The sequence below is a fragment of the Uloborus diversus genome, chromosome 2, assembly GCF_026930045.1.
Source record: "Uloborus diversus isolate 005 chromosome 2, Udiv.v.3.1, whole genome shotgun sequence".
NCBI lineage: Eukaryota > Metazoa > Arthropoda > Arachnida > Araneae > Uloboridae > Uloborus > Uloborus diversus.
The window spans coordinates 198,253,361-198,279,926 of NC_072732.1; the positions used below are offsets into that span (position 1 = coordinate 198,253,361).

A 26,566-nucleotide genomic window follows, 5' to 3' on the forward strand; every position below is an offset into this window, starting at 1 on the left:
AAATAAATTTAAAAAGTAATTAAATATCGAAAAATTGGAAAGTAGGGTATTGAGATGGGGTCAAATGTCTGTCTGTCCCCAAAATTTTGAGTGAATAGTCCGATTCGAACAATTTTTCTTTTTTGTTTGAAAGATCTCAGCAAGGACACATCATTCCGATATTTCACTTTTTGATTTGAACAATTTTTTTGTTCAATTTTGAGCAGTTCAAAAAAATTTAACATTAGTGCCTACGGGAAAATTCAAGGCAAATATAAATTCTAAACTTATATAGAGGCGAATTTGTTTGAAACAAACTTTGTTGGAAAACGCTTTTGATGAAGAACATGCAGAGAAAATATCTTTTTGATTTGAACAATTTTCCATTCAATTTTGAACAGTTCAAATCCTTTAACTACAGAAAAACTGGATGTCAATATAGATTTCAAGCTTAAAGGCGGATTTACTTCAAACAACTTTTGTCGGAAATAACTCTTGGCGAACAACTCCCGACTCTGACTTCAAGAGTTTTGGGGCACCTGACTCGGACTCCTTTTTCCGAAAATTAGTCGGGCTTTGACTCCACGACTTCGACTCTGACTTCGTAGCTTTGGCAAAAATTTATACATGGAGGAAAAATGACCGGCTCGGACTCCTTTATCCCAAAATAAGTCCAACTTACCAGATTTCAGGAACAGAATTTACTTTATCAAATATTTCAGCTCATTCAGTGATTGTTTAGTAGTAATGTAGACTTTTCAAAATGATGTTAAATGAAATTTTGAAATTTGAATATTTTTTTCAGTCCCAAATAATTGATTTCAATTGGGACACTGTGAAAGAATGGGAATTGGAGGATGAAGGTATGTCCTTTAGTTTTCGATATGCACCTCCTGACAAAAAAGCTCGAAATGTCAAGATATATACTCCATATGTAAGTACTTCCTTAATTAACCCTATTTTATTCCATCTAAAAAGTATTATATGTTTTACATGTTTTTATTATTATTATTATTATTTATTTATTTAACGTTTGAAGCTTTAATCTCACTTTCACAATGGAAAGTATGTTTCAGAATAGTTTTTAATCTGATAAACTTAGTTAACCGTACTAACCTAAGTAAAAATCCCAAACCCTAAGGCAAGGAACACAAGCATATAACAACAGCTTTGTTACGACATCCAGAGTCTGCAATCTTGCCATTGTTTCGGGCTCAACAGTCTGGTATAGCCGTAACCAAGCTAGAGACTGGCATCATTTCATTGAAGCTAAGATTAACTTCACACTGATAGCATAATCGTTCAGCTAAATTAATTTTCTTTCAGTCTGTGCTTGTAGTTTATAAACTGTCTGAATCCTTTCAAGCCGAAAAGTATTCATCTGTTCATGCCACTCTGACCACCCCTTTATTTCTCCTTTCCTTATTTTATTTTGGTAATGGCTTGATTTTGTTCGAAGTCTGTATGCAAAAGAAATATTTTTAAAAAATCACATTGACATTTTTAAAAAATTGTGCAATTTACAGAGATTTCACAAGCGCCTCAGTTTGAATAAAAATTCATAATTATTTTTATATGGTGCTTTATTTTTAATTTTTTCCCCTAAAAGTTTTTTGCAAAAAAAATCAAGAAGCAATTTTACGCATTAGTATTTTAATCCTATTTTGTATCCAGGTTTCCATTATTTATGAAAGTCTTTTGTGTAAGTTTTCAAATAATACATGTTCAGGACTTGATTCTGACATAAAATAGACAAACAGATAATGCTGTCCTATAATTCGAAACAGAAAAATAAATATTCTGTGTAGCTGGTGTGAAATCTTAGGGCAGTATTTAGCCTGAGTCCAAAAGGTTTTTTGCAAGAAAAGGAAAACTAAAAATAAATAAATAAAACTTTTTAGCAACTTTCTTAGAGAGCAACTTAAGTAAAAGTTTGTTAAAAGGTATTGAGCTTATGATGTTGCAGACCTCTGTGCATGCCCCAACAAGCTCCGTTTTCAATGAGAAGCTAATTTTAGCCATGATATCTTTAAGAATTGTTAACACACTAGTCTGATACAGCCTTTTACAATTTAACCTCCACCCCCCCCCCCTTCCTTTTTACCTTTCTTCTACTTACAACAGGTGTTAAGAAGCCTAGAAATCTGGCTCTACCTCTAAGTAATTGTGCAAACTCGATCTTGTAACCTTGCAATGCTTACCACAATTTTTATGGAAGTTCTTTTTTTTTCTTTATTTATTAATTTATTTATTGAATCACATTCTATAAAAAGCTTTAGCTGAAACATTTTGTCTAAATTTTCTCAATTTAGATTGCCGTTTTTGCTTTTCGCGAGAAATGCGATCACAGGCTAAACCCTTTGTTTGAGATGACCATGTGCTTCTGATGCATGTGATCTACAGTATATCGTCTTCTGGGCCGCATACAAAAGGGACGTTTATAGGGTTCAAACCCCCCTTCCGCAAATTTTCAAAACTATTCTAAATTATGCTTTTTGTTCATTGTAAAGCTTTCTCAACAAATTTGTTTGGTATGTTCCTCCCCGAACCAAAAGTCTGATTACCGCCTTGATAGTTATATAGTATTCCTTCCAAAAAAGTATTAAACATTTGAATAAAATTCAACAACTTAAAAGTAGTTACATAGCTAACATTTTACAATATATGTGTTGAGTTCTGAGTAATATGACGGATGTATGAAATTTAATTTAGCTGTTTTAAAGTTTTCTAACCTCAATGGTTGGTTGGTTCCGTGTTATGGATTTAAAAAAAAAAATCAAATAGGACTGAAGGTCTAGCATTTATGATGCAAAGACAATTTTCTTTGAATAAGTCTGGAATCGTCACTTATTTGCTGTAATTGCGCTAGGATAGCAGGACAGTTGAACTGGTGTTCGGGGGTTAGTTATGTGTAAGGGCGATTTCTGCAGTGACAGTACATCCTTGTCTCATCTTTATGTATCTTCATCAACCTGAAGTGTCCCGTCCTGGGTGAGGGTTCTATTGGGTACTGATTTCTTCTAAACTCAATAGCTCATTCAATTCTGTAAAGTGTTACTTTAGTTTGACTACTTTTGCACCATACATTCTGCAAATTAAGAAAGTTTTTATATGATCCTAATTTTTCACTTGAAAAAAAAATTATTGTTATTCATTCTTGTTTATGGGGATGGTTTTTTATTTTTAAAGATATTTTAGACAAAAGTAACCTGTTTATCAAAATGCAATTTTATTGTCATGCATTTGTCAATCATAACATGTATTTACTTTTTGAAATTTATAAAAATGAAATATTTGCTTTGGATGTTACATTAAGACCCTATCGTTTTTTTATTTTTCTGCAAATATTCTTAAGTAATTCTCTCTTTTTTTTTCAACTTTTTAGTATGTTTTTCTCTATGACTGTTTTGTGAGGATACAAGAAGAACGAAAATGGAATGAACAAAATGGTATGTAGTTAATGTTAAAATTTTATGTAGAAATCAGCAAGTTTAAATGCCAAAGTTAAATGCTTAGATTCTTTAATGAATTTCAATGCTACCGTTTTTATGTAAGTGTTAATGGATAAAAAGAATTAATTCTTTGTTCCTGTTAAGCATCTGTGCAGCATGGAAGCTTATATGAACTTTAGCTTTTGTGCTAGATCTTTAAAATGGAAAATAGCATCTAAATTAATATTTTGAATTATTTAAGATATTCTCACCTATCGTGAGATGTCTTTCAGCATGTTTTCACGTTCATGAAGCATGTGATGGATGCATTAGTTACTATGATGATTAAAATGCAGAAACATATTTCAATGATAATTTAGTACCAAGGAAAACTTTGTGCATAAAACATTGCTTATTGACGTGATATTTTGCTATGTGGTTTTATACATTTGATTTGTAGATTTAAAAACTGGTATATATAGGAGAAATTTTATTTTTTTTTTCGATAAAGAAAATGCTGTCTAAAATAGCATTTTTCTTTTCTTTTCTAGGTGACTAATTCTTATAGTTGGAGTTCTATTTTTCAAATTATTTCAAGTAAAGTCACTGTTCATTGTCATCATTTTTTCATCTGACTGGTGACCAACAAGACCTATTATATAATTCCAAGTGTTCTGAATCAGAATTGGATCTATGTACATTTCATAAAGATTTCCCACTATGTATAACCTGTATATGTTTGCATTATGAATTCAACTTTATTGTTTCAGGTGAAAAGCGTTAATGATTTTAATAGAGTGTTAGCTATCATGTGGTGTATTTGAATTATTGTGAAATGAAGAACGTCATATTTTCTGTAACTAACTTTTTAAAAATATTTTAACTAAGCTGCTGTTAGATTTTTCATTCAGAGTTCAAAACCTGAAGAATATTTTTAAAATTTTTTTCTCCTGAAAGATAGTAAAATTTATCATGACTTATTATTTCATCAGCATTTAAATTTAAATTTAAAAAAGTCATACTTTCTTTTTTTTACTTAAATTTTGGTAAGCTTAAGGATTTAATAGTTATCACTAATTTGGGAAATAATCACAATTTCATGATGTACAAAAAGAATGTTTTCTACCAACGTAGTAAACCATTTTAGATAAGTAATTAAAACATGAGGATTTTGTGCTTGAAATGAAAAATTGTGTGATGATAGTTGTTTTGAATGGGCAGGATTTTAAAAAATTCCAGGACTATTCCAACCTGCATCTTTTTCAATATTGAAGTCCATATTTTGTACAAAATATGATAGTATCTAACAAATAAAGCATAGCAATTTTTCTAAATGCATTACTAATGAATGCATCTTGTTAATAATAAATAAATAAATATATGATATATTAATTGCTTTCTCTTTTTACGTTCTGGTTTATACAAATTCGAGGCGTGTAAGCTGAAACATAATCATTAATATCTGAACAGCAATATATAAACTATATTAAGCGAGTTCCTACATGCCAAGTATTGTAGTATAAACATACAATTATTTTAAAAACTTTGTTTACATAAATTATAATGCCTGTATATAATTATGTCTGTTTTGTTAATATTTTCTGCTGTAAATAAATGACTTGCAAAAACGTGTATATACTTGATACATATGTAATATATTTTAGATTAATTTATAGAAAATACTTTGTGATTTTGCCCATTTATTGTAATTTATTTTCTTCAATTGAAAATTTGCATTCAAGATTTTTCATGTAATGACAAAGTATTTAAGGAATATTATGATGTGATTTCTTAATTATTATTTAACTATATTTAAAAATATATCTTTGTTATTTTATAGCATTAATTTTATTGACAGTGCTTTGACAAAATTTTAAATTATGAGTTCTGAAAAGTGTTTGGAAACAGTAGTTATCTTTGATTAAATCAGCTTCCAAGATATGACTAATCAATTGTTAATTTCTCTTTATGTTACCAAAAAAAAAAGTGTAATCTCAAAATATAAACTATATTAATACTTTATAACACTGATGTGTTGTTTAAGCAGCATTCTGTGCAAACTTTGTAGCATTTTAAAGGAAAAAATGCTAATTTGTTAGAGTAATTTCTTTTGAAACAACCCTGGTGGCAGAATTATTTTTTCAGCAGTTTGCGACGCAAATGAAAAATTACTCTGCAAGATAACTCACATTGGAAAAGTTATGAAATCTAAATCAGTTCTGATAAATGCTTAAAAGTAAGACGCTAACACAAGTACATGTTACTTCTAGAATATATCCCTGAAAATCTGGTACAAATCAAAATCTTCATTACCTGAAATGCCCATTTTCTTTAAAAACTTTAGTATTTTTCCCTCACTCAACTATGAAATAGTTTGCAGATTTTTCCGGAGAATCTGCAATGAATGTCGCAGGCTCACGCTGTTTCTGCTACCGAAAAAACAACTATTTTACTTATACTCATTTTTTATGAAATGTACAAAATTATTTTCACACTACTGCAACATTAAGTGTGCATGCATACCTTATCAGTTATTTGCTTTATGCAAGTCAATGTTGTGATTATATTTCCTTACTTATTTGCTTGGATTATCCTGACAATGATTTACTATTTTTTGAGATTAGCTGAGATAGATTAGCTAAATGTACTTGTCGTATTTGCAAAAAAAGGAAAAAATGCTTTCCGTTTGAAAGGGAGTTGTGCCATTTCTTTGTGTTATGTGTTTTTAAATGTTTTGGCCCATGCAAACTATTTTTGTGTTTAGCCTTATACACAAAAGAGACTTCGATCTTTTATCTGTTTTCTAAACGTAATCACCTCCAATGTTTGAAGTTGATTAGTGCTTCGAGTCTTTCATTTATGTATTTGATATCCTTGAGCTTTAGTAAGATTTTAAATAAGTAAAATAAGTAATTGTGTACATATTGAGCTGTTGAGAATTTGCTCAGAATTTTAAATATTTCATCGTTGCAATTCACTTACTGCTTTTTTTTTAATGGCAGAAATACAATGTAATATAAATGATGCAAATATTTAAATTGTATATATATTTTTCCTATTCTTAAAGAAATGTAAGCATAAATTTTATTTCTTTTTTGTATTAGTTGTTAGAAGTATGGTTTTTGATTGGAAGAGGGTCACAAATTTTTGTAAAAGTAGTATAAAAACAATGCTTTCTTGCTTTTCGTACTAATATGCTTTTAATGTGTTTTCCCGCTTTTTTTTTTCATGGTCTTTTTTCTATAGTCTGCTGCATTAGATATATAGATTTTCCCTTTTTTAGGGGGAGGGTTTTTTTTTTTTTTTTTTGGTTGAAGGATTGAACCTTTTGTATTTTTAAAATTTACAAACTAAGTAACTGATACTATTTTCTATATTTTATCCCTTCACTTTGTGATTACTAGTTTCATCAATTCAATAAAATAGGGAGAGCTTTTTTTCTCATTACTATTATTTTGTTTTATGCTATATTGCAAGCTTTGAACTATAGTTTTATGAAATGTATTTTATCATTTTAAAAATTAATTTTGCACTATTTAAAATAAGTTAACAAAATGCAGTGTTTATACTGCTTAGCTATGCTGTGTGAAGTTGTAAAGTGCCTATTAAGAATAACAAATTCAAGCAAATTTGCCATTGAACAATTTTTATCCTTAGAGTTATTTTTTTCGGTTGTAGAATTTTATTTTATAAAAAAATATACACACATACATATTTATTCCCAGTTAAAAACTTTAATTCATGTAACAACTATGTCAGCAAGCTATTTGTAAATGTTGTGGTATGCTTGAATAACTAGGAGTAGAGCTAGACTATTGAAGACAAACAATGAAATTAAAAAAAATATATTTTAAGTTTCTACTCTTAAAGAATATTTTTCTTTAACATGTTTAATTATTGTAATTAACAAATCTAATAAAATGTTTGTATTTCTTTTAATATATATATGTAGTTATCAATTTGTACATTTTTTCAAAATAAATATTGTAAAGCATAACATATCATATAATAATGTTTCAGTTGTGTGCAAATTTTGAAATATTTATATTTATGCTTTCCACAAGCTATGATTAATCAAATGTTATGTATATAAACATCTCCGAACATTTGTTAGAATTAAATGTTATCACTTTATTGTTGAACATTTTCTTAGCATTTTCAGAAGTAGGTTTAAATCACATCTTTGGATAACAGCTAACAACACACAATTATGTCACAGCCTTTTTGTTGACATTTGCTAAAAATAACACCAGACAATTGGAAGAACCATGCAGCATCATTTTATCATGTAACAAACACAGTACAATGAAATTACATGAAAATATGTCATAACAGTGTTTCAATCAAAAAGAAACATACAAAAGCTAAAACATTCTTTCTTCAAATCTGATGCAAATAATTATTAATCTTCAAAATGGCAAATTTTAAAGTGTCCTAGTTTGTTGATTATCCAATCGCTTTCTACTCCTTTAGTATACTCCCTTATAAACCTGAAATATTCAATTAAAAACTTCAATGTATAAAATCAAATTTTCAACAAAGTTGAATTATTGTTGAATATCAATTAGTTTTTCAACAAATTTTCATAAAACTTGCATAATAAAACTAGAATTGTAATTTCCAATAAATCAGAGTTTCTTGACCATTTTCTGGCAAATAAAAAAAAAAAAAAATGCAGAGGGTTTTTTTTTTTTTTTAACTATACAAATGTTTTGCTCTGATTGAAAAACTAGTAAATAAATTTAATACTGTTTTCTGATAATATTAATAATTTTTTAAAGAAAATTAACGTTCTTATATTCTCATTAAGTATGTAAACCTTTGCAAGAAATCACTTAAGATTATAATAGCAAAATTGTGTCCAGTTTGAAAAGGAAAAAAAAGAGATATTTATTAGACAAATTTGAACATTGTTACCATAATTCGAAGACAAAATTATGAATTCTAGACCTTAGAATTATAGGATAACTGTAAAAAATATCTTACAACAATTTATCCTTTCTATAGATTTTTTAATCTAAAACTCAAGTGGGGAAACATCCAAGAATTGTAAGTTTTGTGTAGAGCAGCCGTTGAGAATCCTTTTCCATTCATCTGTTATTTTTTTTTTTTTTTTTTGAAGATAAAGAGCTATAACAAAATATTTAAAGTTTTAATCCGTTTTGACTTTTTTTATCGTCTTGGTAAGCTCCCAAGAGGAAAAATTGGCTTGTGCTGCCATCTAACAGTTTAAAGAACTGCACAGAGCTGAAATTAAGTCTCCCATGGTTTTTAATACCCATGAGAATATGTGAGAATGAAAAGTCCCTTCATTATATAAAAGGTTAAATTAATCATTGAAGCATTATTGAAAATCATGGATATCAAACTACCTTGATTTCCCCACAGAAAAATTTAAATGAAATATATATTGGGGGAGGGGGACACATGTGAACAATTTTTTTTTTCATTTCCTTATTTTTTGGAAAATATTATCAATTTCTCAGAGCAAAGACATCCCTGTGATTGAATAAGTCTTACTTGGGTCATGGATTGTTTTGAGATTTTTAAAAATATTATTTCTTTACTTTACGGTATTTTTAAAAACCTTTTCCACATGTGCCCCAATAGGACGGGGTGGGCACATTCAGAGCCATTTCAAACAAGCCTGGGATACATATGAACAAGATTTTAAAAAATAATGAATAAAATTTAAAAAAAACAAGACAATCATCATGTTTTAAAGTAAAATTCTTCATCAATATGAAACACATACTTTTATACCAGTTACAAATTATATCATTCCTTACCTATAATTACATATCTTTAAATCCTCTTTTGCCTCTTCTGTAATAACTTTTCCTTCCCGTCTTAGTTCTTCAAAACCACTCAAACAATGATACACCACAGTTATTTCTGCAAATCTTTTTTGATTATCTGTAATTTGATTTAAAAATTTTCTGTGTAAGAAACACAAGATTTAACATAAAACCTTTAAATGTTATGCATTGATATAACAGACAATAATTTTAAAGAACTGAGCTATATTCAAAGACAACCTCGTTCTTTCTTCAAAAGAAACTTCAAACAAAAAGTAAATTTTAAATCACAGAGAAACCTCTCTTAAAGGCCACTAACTATTCAAGGGCCATCCATCCCTTTGAAGGGGGCAATAGGTTTAGGAATGAAAATTTTCCCTACATATTTAATGGTAACTTAATTTTACTCTCACATATGAGGCCTTTTTTTTTCTTTTTAATGGGCAGATTATTTTACATTTCATGCAGCTTTTAATCTTGTGAGGACTTTAATTTAATTCAAAGCAATTTACAATGACAAAATGACATATGCTACATCCAAACAAGTAGTTAAATTTTATCACACATAGCAGCAATAAATAAAGTGAAAAATAATTGCCAAGATTAAAAATGCACCACATGTGACATACCTATAAAAGGAAAAGTACCGTACACGTATACGAAATAATTGATTTTAAATTGTTTCTAGTAATAAATTAATGTTGAATTAGTAACTTGAAATTTTATTATATTGTTAGAAAAACAGGTGCTTTATCACTGTTAAATACTTTTTTGTGTATTTCTTGAAAATAGTTGAATGCAGATAGCCTTGACCATTACTAAGTATGCTCTTAACTAAGCGAGTATGACCATAACCAGACTATTCCAATTGCCAATATATATATATATATATATATATATAAACCATAATTGAAAATGAATTTCAGCTATAAACGTGCAATTTTAAAGTTTTAACACCATGAAAATTAGTCTTTTGTATAAATTAGAGCTGCAACATCACAGTTCAACAATAGTCCCAATGAAAAAACCCATTAACCATGCCGATCACTAGCCATTTACCCTAGTAGAGTTTTTAGACTTCAGTGAGTCCTTATAAAATCCTTAAATGGTGAATTAAAGTGAAGTAATGGCTTATTTAACTTGAGGAAGGCCATATTGAATTGTTTCCAGGTTTTACACCATCTCTCATCATTTTTTATTTTTTTAAATGCTATTATTGCAATAATTCATGAATTATTAGCAAAAACAATTTTTAACACTTTACAATTATTTATAGGACTATAACATAGGAAATAATAAATGCTAGTCGGTATGATCCATGTCCTGGCCAAGATTTGAACCTTTTTCTGTTCCCTCGTGCAACTATCTTGGCAGGGATGTTTACAAAGGTGGGATTATGGTGCCATCAAAAGTTGTTTTTTTTTGGGGGGGGGGGGAGGGAGGGGGGATTTTTAAATTTTTTTTTAAATTTTTTTATTAAAATTTATTTATTTAGTTTGTGTGTAGAGAGCTGTAAAATAAGGGAAAGAGAGTAGAGAAAAAATGGAAGGGGGATTTGCACCATTTAACTTGAGGGGGGCACCCCTGTATCTTAGCCATAAGTGTGTCAATTTGTGACCATTAAAGGGAGTCACCGTCTCTTTTACAAATACCTTATCAAAAGCTTTTTGCAAATCAATATAAACAACATCCACATACTTTTTGTTACCTAAATTTTGTATCAAAGGAAGGAGGCAATCTTTTTAAGAAAGTTTTTTTGAAAAAAGGCAAAGAGAAATATTCTCCAATAGTTTCAGTAGATGGGTTTAAGGACGCTGTGTTGCTTGTCCTTTAAAACTATTTTTACCTTTTATCTACATGAACATTAAAAACTGAACAAAAGGCTACTAAAACATTAAAACTTTTAAACAGTAAAAGGTAACATTTGAAAAGTTCGCTGTCGGGTGAAACACCTGGTCGCAAGCTCTCCAGGAACAACCTCGCCTCGATGGAGCGCACGTGAGTTAACTCTCCTGAGCAGAGTTGAGTAGCGCTCGTGTCCGCTACTGATTGCGCTGATCAACTGGAGCTGTAAAACAGAGGAGGAGCTGTCAGAGGAGTTCCGGAGTCCACTGACCTGGAGTCCCCACAGTACTCCCCCTCCAGTGACAACGAAACGTTTTATGAATACTTATGGAATCGAACACGACGCCCTGATCGCGTGGTGTAAAACTCCTCTGTGGTTTTCGATGGAGCACTAGTAGGTAGTTCCAAGGATGCCGGAGTCAATTTTTCAGGTTGTACTGGAGGTGATGGGGTTGATCCAGTATCCGTAACCCAAAGGAAAGCAGGTTTTAGCCGATCTATACTCACAACTGCCTCTTTGTTGTTGATTTTAATGCAAAAAGTCTTTTCCTGTCTAGCGAGCACTTCATGAGGACCGGAATAAGTTGGCTCCAAAGACTTTCGTAGAGAGTCAATGCGAAGGAACACATGAGTCGACGTTAACAAGTCCTTCTGCACAAAAGGACTGCGTTTGCAGTGGGCACTAGTAGGCACTGGCTTTAAGGATGACATACAGTCTCTCAGCTTGTGCACAAACTTGGTAGGGTCGAGGACTATGCTGGTGTCCATGGGCTAGAAAAACTCTCCTGGAAGACGCAAGGATGAGCCGTACACCATTTCGGCAGCGGTTGCAGAAAGGTCAGCTTTATAAGCTGTTCGGAGCCCCAAAAGCACTGTAGGAAGAACCTCATCCCAATGAGTCGAAGTGTGACAGCGTAACGACTGCTTGAGGGAACGGTGGAACCTTTCCACCAGTCCATTAGAAGACGGATGGTAGGGTGATGTCCGAATTTTGTAGATTCCCAGGAACTTTGTAAGAGACGTAAAGAGCTCGGACTCGAATTGTCTACCTTGGTCAGTAGTGACGAAATCTGGAACTCCAAACTGACAGATCCACGTTCTGTAAAACTGTCGTGCTACTGTGTCTGCAGAAATGTCAACCAGAGGGACGGCTTCTGGCCAACGGGTATAGCGGTCAACACAAGTTAACAAATAACGATATCCATTCGAAGGAGTGAGTGGTCCAACGAGGTCGACGTGGACGTGGCTAAACCGTTGTGAAGGCAGATTGAAGCTTTTCAGCGGGCTAACTGTATGTCGGTGCACCTTAGACCTCTGGCACTGAATACAAGCACGAGTCCATTCCGCTATGTCCTTGTGCATCCCGGGCCAAACGAAACGCTTCTGCAGTAGTTTACGCGAAGCTTTAATGCCTGGGTGTGACAAGCGGTGAAAGTTCAGGAAAACTTTTCTGCGGAACTTCACTGGGACGTATGGACGGATACTTGCATCTCGCACATCACAATATAGAGCTGTGCCCTGGCCAAGCTGCATGGGCTGTAGGTTGAGGCTGTTTTCTGGCGCCGTACAAACAAGAAGTTTCTGTAGCTCTGTATCCAACTTCTGTTCTGCTGCGATAGCAACAAAGTCCGTCGACGAAGGAAGATCTATCTGGTTGACACTCGAGGCAGGAAACATGCATGCCTTTTCAAGCTCAGTAGAGGACTCGACATTAGAGGGAGTATCTAAAACTGATAACCGAGAGAGAGTATCAGCAGCAATATTTTCAGACCCCTTAACAAAACGGATATCTGTTGTGAATTGTGCAATGTAATCTAGTTGCCTATTTTGCCTAGGTGAGGATTTTTCAGATTTTTGGCGAAATGCAAAAGTAAGAGGCTTATGATCAGTATATACACAAAATTGTCTTCCCTCTAGCATGTACCGAAAATGTTTTATCCCCGCAAAAATGGCCAACAATTCCCGATCGTATGTACTATAGCGGTTTTCTGTGTCGGAAAGTTTTCGAGAAAAGAACCCAAGAGGCTGAAGACCACCATCGATTACTTGGTTAAGAGAACCTCCTATCGCGAAATCTGAGGCATCCATACATAAAACAAGTTCAGCATTATTTGATGGATGAGCCAACAAGGTTACTTCAGCTAACTGTTGTTTACATTCATTGAAGGTAATTCTGGCTTCGTCAGAGAGCTGTATTTCTTTATTTGCGTTTTTGGGGGTATTCTTAAGGTATTCATTTAAAATAGCCTGCTTTTTATCTGCCTTGGGAATAAATCTACGATAAAAATTTATTAGACCCAAAAATGCGCGCAGTTCCTTTACAGTTTTTGGTTCCTTATAATCCAAAACTAATTGCACTTTCTCTGGTAAAGGTTTTATTCCTTTGCATGAAATTATATGACCCAAAAATGACAACTCAGGTACCCCTAGGACACATTTTGAAGTATTTAACTGAATTCCGTAATCATTAAGTCTTTGAAAAATTTGATCCAGATGTCCTACGTGCTCGTCCTCTGTTTTTGAAAATACCAGGATGTCATCAAGGTATGCAAAACAAAAATCCAAGTCTCTCAAAACCTCGTTAATAAAGCGCTGGAAAGACTGAGCAGCGTTACGAAGCCCGAAGTTTAAGAAAGGGAACTCAAAAAGGCCAAACGGAGTAGTTATTGCCGTTTTTTCGATGTCCTCCTCATGAACTGGAATTGCATGATAAGCACGAAAAATGTCAAGTTTAGAGAAAATTTTCTTTCCATACAATGAAGAAGAAAAATCCTGCAAATGTGAAATAGGATACCTGTCTGGGACAGTTTTTGCATTTAGCCTTTGATAATCCCCAACGGGACGTATTCCGCCTGAAGTTTTGTTGACAACATGCAAAGGAGACGACCAAGGGCTCTTCGAAGATCGACAAATACCTTTTTCAATCATGAACTCGAATTCTTTTTTAACTGTATCTAACAGCTTAGGGTGCAATCGCCTAGGGCGACTATGCACGGGTGGACCGACTGTTTCTATGTGATGTTCTGTGGAATGTTTAACACATTTAAATTTTGGGTTAGGCGTAGTTATATCTGGATATTTACTTAAAATAGCATGATAAATAGAATTTTCTACTATTACTTTGACTGCTGTCTGTTGGCTAAAGTCAAGACTACCGCGGGAACCCAATTTGGTAATACCGTCAATTAATCGTTTGCGTTTTAGGTCGACCAATAAATTAAAATGTGTCAAAAAATCTGCTCCGATGATGGGCATAGAAACATCAGCTATAATAAAGTGTCATTTGAATGCACGTCTGAGACCCAAGCTTAATTGCAGCAGTTTTCTACCATATGTTTTTATCTTTGAATGATTTGCAGCAAACAATTCAAAAGCATTTGGACAATTTTGCTGATTACCCTTGACGGGAATGCACGAAACATCACTGCCAGTATCTATTAGGAACTTGGTATTCGAACCCTGATCATAAACACAGAGTCGATTTGTGGTGTTTACCAAACACATCTTGCTACCTGCCCCATCGTGAGTGGTAGCATTCACTAGTTCTTTTTGGGCGAATGCACAAGGTTGCCTGCATTTGTTTGCTTTTTGACCAAAACGATTGTGGTAGAAACAAAAATCTGAATTGCCCCGAGTATGTTGCCCGTTTCTGCTGTCATTTCTATCGCGGGAGCTAATCCGCTTTCTGTAAGGCGAGCGACCCCTCTCTTTAGACAATTTCCCAACTTGCAATGTCAACTGCGTAATTTGCTGTTGCAAACCGTTAAGAGCTGCTTGTTCGTTTTCAGACATATTACAGAACGAAAATACAAGACAAAAAATTGTGGGGGGGGGGACTCTCTCGGTCACAGAAATAGATAACTCTCCTCCATTCCAGTTGCGAAGTAGAAATCCGACATTTAGCGTCAGTCTTAAAAGTATCCATTTGCACCAGAAAACTGAAAACAGTCGCTAAGGTAGCTCGAAACAACAGCAGGCATAACTAAAGTCTCCAACTCTAACTCCACATTGATATGGTTGCGTATTTACAGTTCACCGGGTCACCACTAAGGACGCTGTGTTGCTTGTCCTTTAAAACTATTTTTATAAAAGATCTACATGAACATTAAAAACTGAGCAAAAGGCTACTAAAACATTAAAACTTTTAAACAGTAAAAGGTAACATTTGAAAAGTTCGCTGTCGGGTGAAACACCTGGTCACAAGCTCTCCAGGAACAACCTCGCCTCGATGGAGCGCACGTGAGTTAACTCTCCTGAGCAGAGTTGAGTAGCGCGCGTGTTCGCTACTGATTGCGCTGATCAACTGGAGCTGTAAAACAGAGGAGGAGCTGTCAGAGGAGTTCCGGAGTCCACTGACCTGGAGTCCCCACAGGTTAAAGGAGTTCAACATTTTGAGGTAAAGTTGATTTAAAATCTGACTCGACTAAAACACGGAACACAGATTGTTTGGTTACTGAAATCTGAAGAAGGTTTGCATCATAAATAAATATTAATAACTAAAAAGATCTGTCCTGAGATTTAGTCTTAATTATATCTCTCCTAGGCCTTTTTGTAGAAAAATTATTTACCAATTGTTTGACACTTAACTCCTTTTTCTCTCTCAAGATTTTACTGAAGCAAGTAAGAAAATAAGCTGCAATATAACCTTCAGGCCACATATGGCACAATGATTCAAATGTATTTTATTTTCATGAACTAAAACATTATTGAAATGATTTAAATATCAATGAAAATACAATTAACATTATAGTAAGAAAATAAAATCGAACTTACCGTCATCGAATATTATTCCAATTTGATATGGAAAGGCAAATAAGATATCTGCTATTTTGACCAACAAATCTTGTCTCTCTTTAACATTCAATACAGAATAATTGCTTTTAATTTCCGTTAAAGCCTGGAAAACAATTGGAAATTTAAGACACTCATTTGTTAAGATAAATTTTCAAATACTGAATACCAAACATTATAAGTTTTCAAAACCACAATAGTAGGTACACATCTCTTTTTGCTCTGTTATATCTTTTATTTTATCCTTACACAGCTTTTATTATTTTTATTTTTAAATGGAATTGATCGCTACTTTTAGGACCATTCTACTATCATGTGCGAGACAATCAGACGCTATAATTTTATCAGCGTTTTGATCTAGATCTTAATATTTTAATGCAACAGGAGTAAGTACATTTTTTAATCTTCATATTTAGTACAGATGCACTACTGACAGAGTTATTTTTTATTAAAATATTTTTTTGCTTAGAATTTAATTTATTTGCATGTACCACATGAGGGACATCCAAAGTCAACCTCTTGTAGTTTCCTGTATTAATTAATATGTTTGCTCTATTAATATAGCAGTGAGGAAACAAATTGTAGGTTTTCAAAGTTAAGGTTTCAATGTAAGGGAACCATATCTCATTTGATGAGTGATAACAAATCAGGGTAAGTCTGAACAAGATGGCAAAACTTTACTTGGTGATAGAAAGGAGCGGATACGGGATTTCATTTTAGGGGGGGGGGAGGGGGTCATGCTCAAGAATATAGTCTTACGTACGGCAATTTTCTTGAACTTAGTTTTCTTTAGGTGTCAACAGAAGCACAAAATCGGCCATTAGTTGGTTGAAAACTGTGATAATGCATATCACATTTTTTTACCCATTTATTTTTTCCCATGTTTTCTGTCATTTTAATCGTTTTTCCCCCATTTAGTTTTTTTTTTTTTTTTTGTTTTTTTGTGCATTCCACGTTTTTCCCTCGTTCCCCTTTAAATTTCACGCACTTTATGATATCAAATATGTGATTTATTCATTTTTCCCATCCTCTAGCTTTTTGACAATTTTTCAGTCGTTGATCCGATTTTTTTTCATCTTCTTGTCTGCAATTAAAATGGTGTAGCGTCCCATTCCCTTCATTGTTTGGGCGCCAAACGCACTCATTGGTTCCCGCGCATCGCCGCGTACCCGTATCTGATCGCTCATTCGCTGATTCATTTTATCCACTTGATTTCACTCTGCTTGCTGCTCCTGGTCTGTTCGGTCGCGTTTTCGGCAGCTCCGGTTTCTCTCCAAAGATGGCGAAAATGAAAGATCTGTGCGCGGCGTCCTTGGACGGCCGTGGCTCTCCGCCAGATGTTTGATGACCTCAAAATGAGGTGAAAATTCTTTTATTTTATTTCTAAATCATTTAACCAAGAAAGTGAAACTTCGTCGCGACCAGTGATGATTGCATAGGAAGTGTATCGCCTGTATCGCTTCCGATGGCGGCACGCAGAATGTGCCGGAATCGTGCCTTCAATTATGACCATATTTTGATTATCAACATAGCTGCGAGCAATGATCCGGAGCCGCATTGACCCAAATCAAATTTTAAGTAGATGATGACTTCTACGCCTCCTCCATAAGATTTCCGACCGACGCGCCATTTTTTTTTTCAACGAGCATGGCCTGCAACTGACATTGTCGGTACCCGATGCATCCTTGAATACACCCCACCATCTTCAAAGTGAACTGCCCGTCCTGCGCCCATTTTAATTTGAATGTTTGGCGACCCATCCGAATGAACTCCCCGTTTTCCGAATTATAGCGAACTTTGCAATGCTCCAGCTCCACTCTTTTTTTGAACTCTTTAAGTATGTCTCCCGCGGATGTGTTTTTTTTATTAAGTGAATTATGTTTTTTTCTGGTGATCACCATACAATAGTCCTGTCATCTTGTCTGCTTCGAAGTTTAGCATGAAATAAAGAATGTACAGTACTCACTGTGTCATCCCTATCGTCCACATACATTCTACAGGGGGTAAGTCTTTTTAAATTTTTGTTCTTTGGCATTCAAGGCAGTCGTTGATCTGAGGTTATGTGCGGCTGCGATGCTCCCACTTCCACAGCCTAGAATTGTTTTCTTTTCGGGTTTTTGAATATTTTTTCAAAATTAAACGCGATGCATCATGACAAAAACTTAATTAATTTTAACTGTTTTGAATTAAATATACTTAAATTATTATTAATTAAATTTAACTAATAACAATTCAATACATTAAAATAACCTAGTTAAGTTGTATTATACCTGTTTAGTTGTATTGTACCCGTTTAGAACAGTATTCCCACCAGCCAACACAATGCAATAAATAAATACTACAAAAATCTAATAAAAATTAAATGTTTTATAAACAAGATACATTTAGATATTGATTAAACATTAGCACAATACCTGACACAGGGCACTCATCCATCTTGTATGCAGAAAAATACAATGAACTTCACTAAATAATAGTAAAAAATGTGGCGAAAATTTTCTTTAAAATTAAATATTTTATGAATATAATTCGGACATTGCTGAATACTCATCGATTCTTTTCCATTGTCGAAAAATCAGAGGCGAATGAAGACGTCGCAGTCTCAGAGTCTGATATAAGAACTTCGGATATCTCTCCATTGGTTTTGGGTTCAACAGTTTTTTTTAAAACTTTTTAAAAAAGACAATGTTTTGTAACCCGAATGCTTCACTAATTTGGTTACAGGTAGTCCTTTTTCTACCTGTAAACCACGCGGCGATTTTCAGCAGTTTCTGTCTAATACCATGGGCTAATTATGGAAACCCTCATAAAGAGAGGTTTCGGGCAAACACCATAATAAAATTTTACATTTCTTGCCCTGCGCCAAGTCTAAAACACTGATTTAAACTAACTCTTTACAGCTCATTTAAAATAAACTTGGCACAAACAAAAATGAAACTATCTAAAAATCACTACAGAAAACAATAATCTACAGAGACTTTACGTAAAAAATATTGACACATTACAATAACTTTTGGCTTTTCTAACTTTTTTTATAAAAAGCGATCGGGCGGCAGATACTTCTTTTCATTAAACTGGCGCCTGAAGACAGCTGCCGCAAAGAAGAGACTGTCTCAAGCAGAGCTAATTTACTGCCTACATATAAATAGAAAAGTGACATGTAATACCCCAAAAAAAGGTAATAAAAAAATTATTTATTGTTACTTGTGATTTCGGTCAGGTTTTCTTTTCTGTCTTTTTCAAGCAGTCATTTTCCCTACTCATATAAATGCAATGAATCTTATAACAGATTAAAAAAGTGTTGTCACAAAAGGTGGGGGAGGGGGAGTCTGTTCACGACTCCCATGACGCCCCCCCCCCCCTTTGTATTCACCACTTCATGTCATACCCAAAAAAATTGAATTCAAAAAGATACTTACTTTTTCTCATAGTTTTGCCATTTTTTAATATTTTTTCAAGCAAATATTCAAAATTTTCCCCGTGGTTTGGGGGAGGGTCATGACCCCTCCCCCCTGTATCTGCCACTGGTAATAGGAGACATCTAAAGGAACAAGTATACATAAAACACACCACCAGCTCAGTCATTCCATCCGAGGACTGCAGTTTCGTGCTTATTAGCACTCAACAGCCCACATAGGAAGTGACTGAGCTGTAGGTCAATCACATCCTATTCCAGGCATAAACAGCCGAATTTTAGATGACCTTCAGTGATGTTAGGGGGGGGGGGCAAACTGGTTCCCTGCAGCCATATCGAAATTGAAGCTCTAAAATGCATTTTTAGAATAGCTCTTTCAACAAAAAAGGAAAGGAGTACCTTCTGAAACCTTCTTGGCTAAATTTTAGTAGCCTTAAATAAAAAATCCTGTGAAACTCATGTATAAACCACATATGCAGAAAGAGGTTAGTTAAAAAATCAACCACCGCCTTCTTGAAAACTTTCTGGATCTGTCTTTGCCCTCAAAGGAGGGTGATCGGCCCAACGCCTCTCCTTGTATACGTCCTTGATGACGTGCATGTACTACAGCAACAGGCTGAAAATTTCAACAGCTGTTTTAAATTTTTCTTAACAGCTAAAATATTGTGTAAAATTATTTCTGTGTAACAAATTTGTGACCTATTTTTTCCACCCGTCAGCTTCTGACTTTGTGTGCATGTGAGGCATAAAAATCAGTAGTAAATTAAAAATTAAAAAAATAAATAAATAACAGGTTTGAAGTAGCTTTTGTAATGTATTACAGGGCCCTTAGATATGACCAAAACTACCTCAAATGTTTCTCATGGGTCTTTTTGGATCTTCACTAGGGTTCTATGTCGTGGGGGACCCTCCCATTTGCTACATGGTAAATCTGTCATAAGGTCAGAATTTCATTTGTGACTATGTGTTCTGCATGATCCTTGCATGTTTAGATACGTTCTATCTTCCAGTAAAGTTTTGCCATCTTGTTCAAACTCCCCCTTATACATAAGTGTACCTAAGTAAGGTCAGATATGTTTCATGTTAATACCCCAAGAAAAATTTCTTATTATGCCACTGATTGCTGATTGATAAAAATATTCTACAATAATATTAAAGAATAATAAATATTTAAAAATATTTTATTATTGTGCATACCTCTTCTGCAACAAGTCCTTTTAATGACTGAAAATCACCTTCTGAAAGTAATGAAGAAACTACAGCTAAGGCCTATGAAAAATAATTGAAATGTATAAATTGCAAAAGTACATGCAAAACATAACACTAAAAAATGCAAATTCCCAATCAATATTTTTAAAGAGAATGTTAAGTAAATTTTCACGAAAACTTTTAACATAAAGGCCTAAGCAGAGGTGTCTCTAAGTTACATTTTCTAGAGAGGAGAACTTTTCAATTTAGTGAATGAAACTCTGAAATTTGCCGATAATAAAGCACATGTATGACACTAATGAGAAAAGACAATAAACATTGTTACAAAGTTTTTTTAAAAAAGAAATGACACCTTTGCAATGCTTTTGTCTCCAAAATTGCTGAACTGATATAGAAAAATTGCTGCAAAATAAACTTTTTGGGAAGTCACAGTCTCTTTGATCAAAGGAAAACTTAAGACAGTGAAAACTTTCAATAGATGAATTGAACAATTTAGAGGTTTAAAAACATATTTCCTTCACCCCCATCCTATAGACAATAATTATAGACTGTTGGCTACACTGCAGTAGATAAAGGTTGATTTTTGCAGAGCACAAGCCTAATTTGTTATTATTGATGCTGGTTCTTTTCCATTGTTGGCTTGCAAACTTGTTTATTTTTAACCTTTGCAAAATTTAAAAATTAGATTTATATTGTCACCAAGTTCTTTTCTAATTGTTCATTTTAATGTTTATTTATTACTCTATGTATTTATTTAGCCGATTATTTTATGTGTTATTAGAACTGTAAAGTTGACTTGGTGTTTCATTTTAATGGGATTTTCCATTTCATTTACTAGCTTATTTCTTGTATTTGGCAGATCACTTTATTTTAAACAGCTTAATTGAATTATTTAACAGATTATTTTTTATTATGATACACTTAATAGTCTAGTGTTCTTTAAAAGTCCTTCAAATAATGGTATCGCTAAATAAGTAGTTTCTATGTAACTTTGATCAAACATGGAAGTAATAAATAAAGTGAAAAATAATAAAGTTTGAAAATAAAACATTATCTACCCTTGGTTGGCTTGTGCGGGGGGGGGGGTAAGGGGGTAACTACCCCGCACTTTTAAAATTGTAGAGGCATTGCTCTTCCACTTTTCATGTTCAAAATTAACGATCAATTAAAAAATGATAAAATTGAAAAATTTGTTCTTAAAGAAAGAACTGATTTATAAGTGAGTTTTATATTTTTCAAGTTATAATGTAATAAAAAATCAAATAGAGCTTTAAATTGGAAGAAATAAGTCTGCTACTCGCATCCATCCCGATTTTGGAGGTCGAGTTGCACATTTTTTTAGAGGTCATTTAATCAATGATGGCCATACAAGAAAGAAATGCCTTTGGTTGGCCAAGCTGGGGGAGTGCCAGAGAAGCGGCATTAAACTGGTCAGGATGAAATACCACACTAGTGGCCTTCATGCACCAGTAGGCGTTAAGAGAATAAAGATCAAGAGATTTAATCAGTTATTACTTTAAACTTCAATTCATAAAAAAAAGTCAGTTGTATGGGAACAACCCACCTAACCTGCCTTCCAGATGTTTGATGGAACAATATCGATGATCTCTTAATTAAAATTAAATTAAAATACCAACACAGTAACATAAGAGAGTATGAAAGTTTAAGACTTCAATTCCAATATTTCGTCACCTTAGAGCAACAGTAAGAAATCTACCCCCACATAAATGCAGTAAGATATCCTACTGTTACCCTGAGGCAGAGATTTATTTGGGGATACTTCAAAAATTGGGAAATTGGGTGCAATTAATTTTAATATGATAATCCTATTGCTTTACAGTAACCGTATGCAAATAGACAGGGGCGTAGCTAAGTGGGGGGACAACCCCCCCCCCCCCCCCGAAACGTTAGTCTCAAAAAAATGGGAAAAAGAAGAGAGAAAAGAAAGAAAAAAAAGAAGAAAAAGAAAAAAATCAAAACGACTTTTTTCTGAGTAACAAAGGTCAAAAATTCACTTTGCTCCCGCCCCCCCCCCCCCCCCAATGCCATTGAAAATCTGCTCCATGTGTGACCCTCAAGCATAAAGACGCCTCCCTCTGCTGCGACAATTTTTCGATAATTGAGTGAAATTTGACACTTTGCTTTAGAAATGAGATTGATTTATGAAATCCACGTATATGCAGCCTTTCTTTGTCATAGATTCTGCAAATTGTTAAATATGTTTAATTTTATGAGCCGCCCAGTGGTCGGGATAAAGAGATTTTGAGATACGGGGGCTTTAAGAAACTTTTTACAGAAGTTTGAAATATGATGGTGAAAATTTGAAATCGATACTAAAGACAATATGGGCTCTTGATTAAAATTCCTCTTTATTAGTTTTGTTAGGTATTTATTCTATTATTACATTTTTAAGAGCTTTATTGCGAGTTTAAGGAATCATTTTGACAGTAAAAGAAACTTTAAGCATATCTTTTTCAAGAAAGTCTTTTATTGCTTTTTGGTCCCTGATTTTTCTTTTTTTTTTTTTGATTCATTATTTATCCTCTTGAGGTTAGCAATTGTTGCAAATCTAACTTGGCCAGTATTCTACGATTTTCCTTTTTTCATCATTTGAAAAAAACTTATACTTTCTTTTCACTCCAATCATTTCGGTTTTCTAAGGAATCACAATTTTAAGAAAGAGAGCAACCAAAGAACAGTACTAATCCAGATAACAGAACAAAATGGCTTTTAACTTGAATGACCTTTAACCATGAACTTGAAATGTTCATTTTTTTACATGTCAAACCTGTGAATTTCACCCCTTTACTCTTTTGCCAAGAAAGTGCGCGAAACGACTGTCCTTTGGTTAATCTTCCTGGAAAGCCTATTCATGGAATGCATTTCTCCCTTTTTTCCATGCCTCCTCAACCCTTAAAGACAATTCCTCTGTTTCTGAGTTGAAGAAAATGTTTTTGTTTGCTGCTTTAAAAATCATTGGGCTTCGAATTCAAAAATGATAGCATAACCGGAATTCGAAGCGATAGAGGTTTTTGTTGGTTTGGTCTCGTGTGTGTCATAGGTCATAGTCAAAACGACCTTTGCTAGAGTATCCATTGCAATCACATTGATTTTTCAGCCAGTATTTACTGCATATTCTTTTGGAAACGTACAGTCTGGTTAAAATAGTACATTCTAAGTGAAAGTTGTTGCATAATGAAGCGAGCAAAACCGATAACAAGCTTTTTTAAACCCAAAGAAAAAAATTAAAATGACGAAAAGGATTGCTCTAAAAAGAGAAGTTAACGTTATCTGAAGAAAACGAAGTACAGTCTGCAAAGCAGCATTAGTCCCATCGGACCCTTCTGAAGGTAATTTTATTTTAATTCAAAAGAAAAACTGCATAGCATTACATGAATAAAATTGTTTAAAAACGAAATAAAATAATAATGTTTAAAAAGTAGAAAATAAAAAAGACTTCTGTTTATTATACACGAAAATTGCTGTTGCTCTCCCAAACAGATATTTATGTAAATTCTAAAGCAGCTAATAAAATTAAAAATAAAGAGTTGAGACGAGAACAGATGGTATGCATTTGAGCGAATAACTTTCTACCGCCTATATTTTTTCCCTAACTTTTTTCATTCAAATTTTATTAGCTGCTTTAGAATTAGCATAAATGTAAATACATAAAAAGCAACATATAAATATAACGATATGAAAAGCAATTTCATTTTTTGCGGGTTATAATTCAAGAAGTCTTTTTTTTATTTTATTTCATACTTTTAGTGCAAACCAAGTTAGTAAAAATAGTCTTTATAGTCTGACCACGGATGAGATTGAAAGTCAAACATCCAGTTTACAGGCGAAAATGGAAGTATCTATTAGTTTTCAGGGTTGCCAGCTTTTGTAGATGTGTGTTAGCCTCTAAATTAAGCAGTCACACTGAAATGAACGGAACACGCTCATCTGATATTTGATTTTCCCCCTTGATTTGGATAGACTGGTTTTGACAAGACCGTTGCTAGAAAATTTCACTTTAAATTAAATGGAGGGAAAAGAAAAAAAAGTTGAATTTTCCATAACATTAAAAAAAATCTTTGCTTTCGTTTTGTTTAACACAAGTATTGGAATTGGGGCACTCCATTCCAAGGTATGTAAGATTCACCTCCCTCTTATTTTTTTTAATACTAAAAAAATGTACGCACACACACATATATATATATAAAAGAAGTAACCCCCCCCCCCCCCGAAAGTTGGGTCTAGCTACGCCTCTGCAAATAGATGCCACTCTTTGTTTATGTATACAAAGGAAAAGCATTCCTCGCGCAGGTGCCAAAATTTGACAGCAAAAAATCAAGATTGCCAATTTCCCAATTATTGAAATCTTCCCATTTTCATTCACCTGTTTGGAACCATTAGTAAAATCCTTCAATGTAAAATCTTGATCTAAATAAGGCTGTATAATAAACTTTGCCATAATCCAATTCTTAATACTTAGTAATACTTCAGGACGCATTATTGGTTCAAACACCATTAATAGCGCAGGCTTTCTGCTTCTCTTCGGTCCACCGTTGTCTCCAGGACTAGTGCACATTCTACGCGAATTGAGTAACGAATTGAGTTTTAATGCAGCACCAAATTTCAACTTTTCTAAAGATTTCACAACTGCATTTTGGCGAAGAAATAAGTTTTTGAAAGAATGTTGAAAATGCTTTGAAGCATTCATATGATTTTGCAAAAACGAAGAATTGGCACTTAGAATCCTAAAGCACAGACGGTTCATGTTAAATGAGAGAGTTTATAAGTTAAAATTTAATTAATAATGAGAACAACAAAGAACTGAAAAAGAGCATTTGTAATTTTAAAGCGATAGGATCATATCGACGTTTTTAAAGCGAAAGTGTATTTTCGTTTTTAAAGTAAACAACTATATCAAGCTACAGTTGCAGTTAAAAGTCACTTCAAGCTACAATTGCAGTTAAAATATCCGGAGGGTTTTAGTTTTTCTTTTGTGTGTGTGTGTGTGTGTGTGTGGAAAATTTTAGAGTCCCAAAAGTTCGTTAAATTATAATTATGCGTCGTTCAAATCAACCTAAAAGGGTACAGTTTAATTACGGATTATATGGTATTGGCCACCCTTGTAAGTTGACTGCCTGCAGGGCCGGATTAACATCTATTTACGCGCTAGGCCAAACTTTACGGATTATACCCCACCTCACGTTTCAGCACTCTATCAAAATCGTATCGCTCCCCCCCCCCCCCCCAATATCCATTCTCTTATGCTTGGCAGCGTCCAGTGGTATGTCCAGACTTCGCTCTTCCCATTGTTTGACAAAATGAGAGATCTTTCATTTTATGAGAGATTATTTTATGAGAAATCTTTCTTTGTCTTCCTTCGATGCCAAGAGGGTGTTTCGGGGATGAAATGAGAAGATTGGGAGCCGGAAAATTTGGGCGCCGGGAACATTGGGCTCCAAGCACATTGGGCCCAATGTTCCCGGCCCCAATTGACGGCGCCCATGGGCGGATTTATGGGGGGCAGAGGGGGGCAATGCCCCCCCCCAGTTTTGGGAGGACTTTATGTAGTAACAACACATTTTCCAAAAATTAAAAAAATATATTATTTTTTCTTTTTTGAATAGTTCAGAAGGGCATGGGTGGAGTTATAGGGGGAAATGCCCCCCAGTTATGGGAGGACTTTATATAGTATCAACACATCTTCCAAAATCTTAAAACAAAAAAATCATGACTTTTTCTTTTTTGAATAGTTCAATGAAAATGAAGAGAAAAGCGAATGTCCTTTTCTGATGGGAGAAAAGAAAAGGAAAAAAAAACGAACATTAAATATACAAATAGTACAGCTGTCACTGGGGTGCTGAAAATGTGTCTAAATTCACTATTTTGGACTGAAAACCATTTGGGCAAGTATATGAATGAAAATATAGGCTAAACCGAGCTATACATTAAGCTGCAACACTTATAATAATTGACGATTATTTTAACAAATTAGAACCTAAAGCAAAGGGGGGGGGGGGAACTCCCCCCAACCCACCCCATTCGCGCTAACAGAACGATCCACTCATTGTGATTTGTGTCCACATTTAAAGTATATTTCT

At 33.7% G+C, this 26,566-nt stretch overlaps 2 protein-coding genes across 2 annotated transcripts in view; one reads left to right on the forward strand and one right to left on the reverse strand.

Moving 5' to 3' along the window:
• LOC129216239 (sorting nexin-27-like) overlaps positions 1–7,531 on the forward strand; it is a 32,329-nt gene extending 24,798 nt beyond the window's left edge. The window contains exons 11-13 of the mRNA XM_054850437.1: positions 785–913; positions 3,365–3,428; positions 3,962–7,531. Of these exons, the coding sequence (XP_054706412.1) occupies positions 785–913; positions 3,365–3,428; positions 3,962–3,969 (201 nt within the window). The 3' untranslated portion in view covers positions 3,970–7,531. The remainder of the gene's footprint in view (positions 1–784; positions 914–3,364; positions 3,429–3,961) is intronic.
• A 143-nt stretch (positions 7,532–7,674) lies between these two features.
• LOC129216240 (m-AAA protease-interacting protein 1, mitochondrial-like) lies at positions 7,675–25,373 on the reverse strand. The gene is made up of 5 exons (XM_054850438.1): positions 24,853–25,373; positions 20,457–20,528; positions 15,827–15,950; positions 9,200–9,326; positions 7,675–7,900 (listed from the first exon to the last, which is right to left on the reverse strand). Exons 1-5 carry the CDS (start codon positions 25,231–25,233, stop codon positions 7,813–7,815), a joined length of 792 nt encoding a protein of 263 aa, XP_054706413.1. The 5' UTR covers positions 25,234–25,373; the 3' UTR covers positions 7,675–7,812.
• Positions 25,374–26,566: the final 1,193 nt, after the last annotated feature.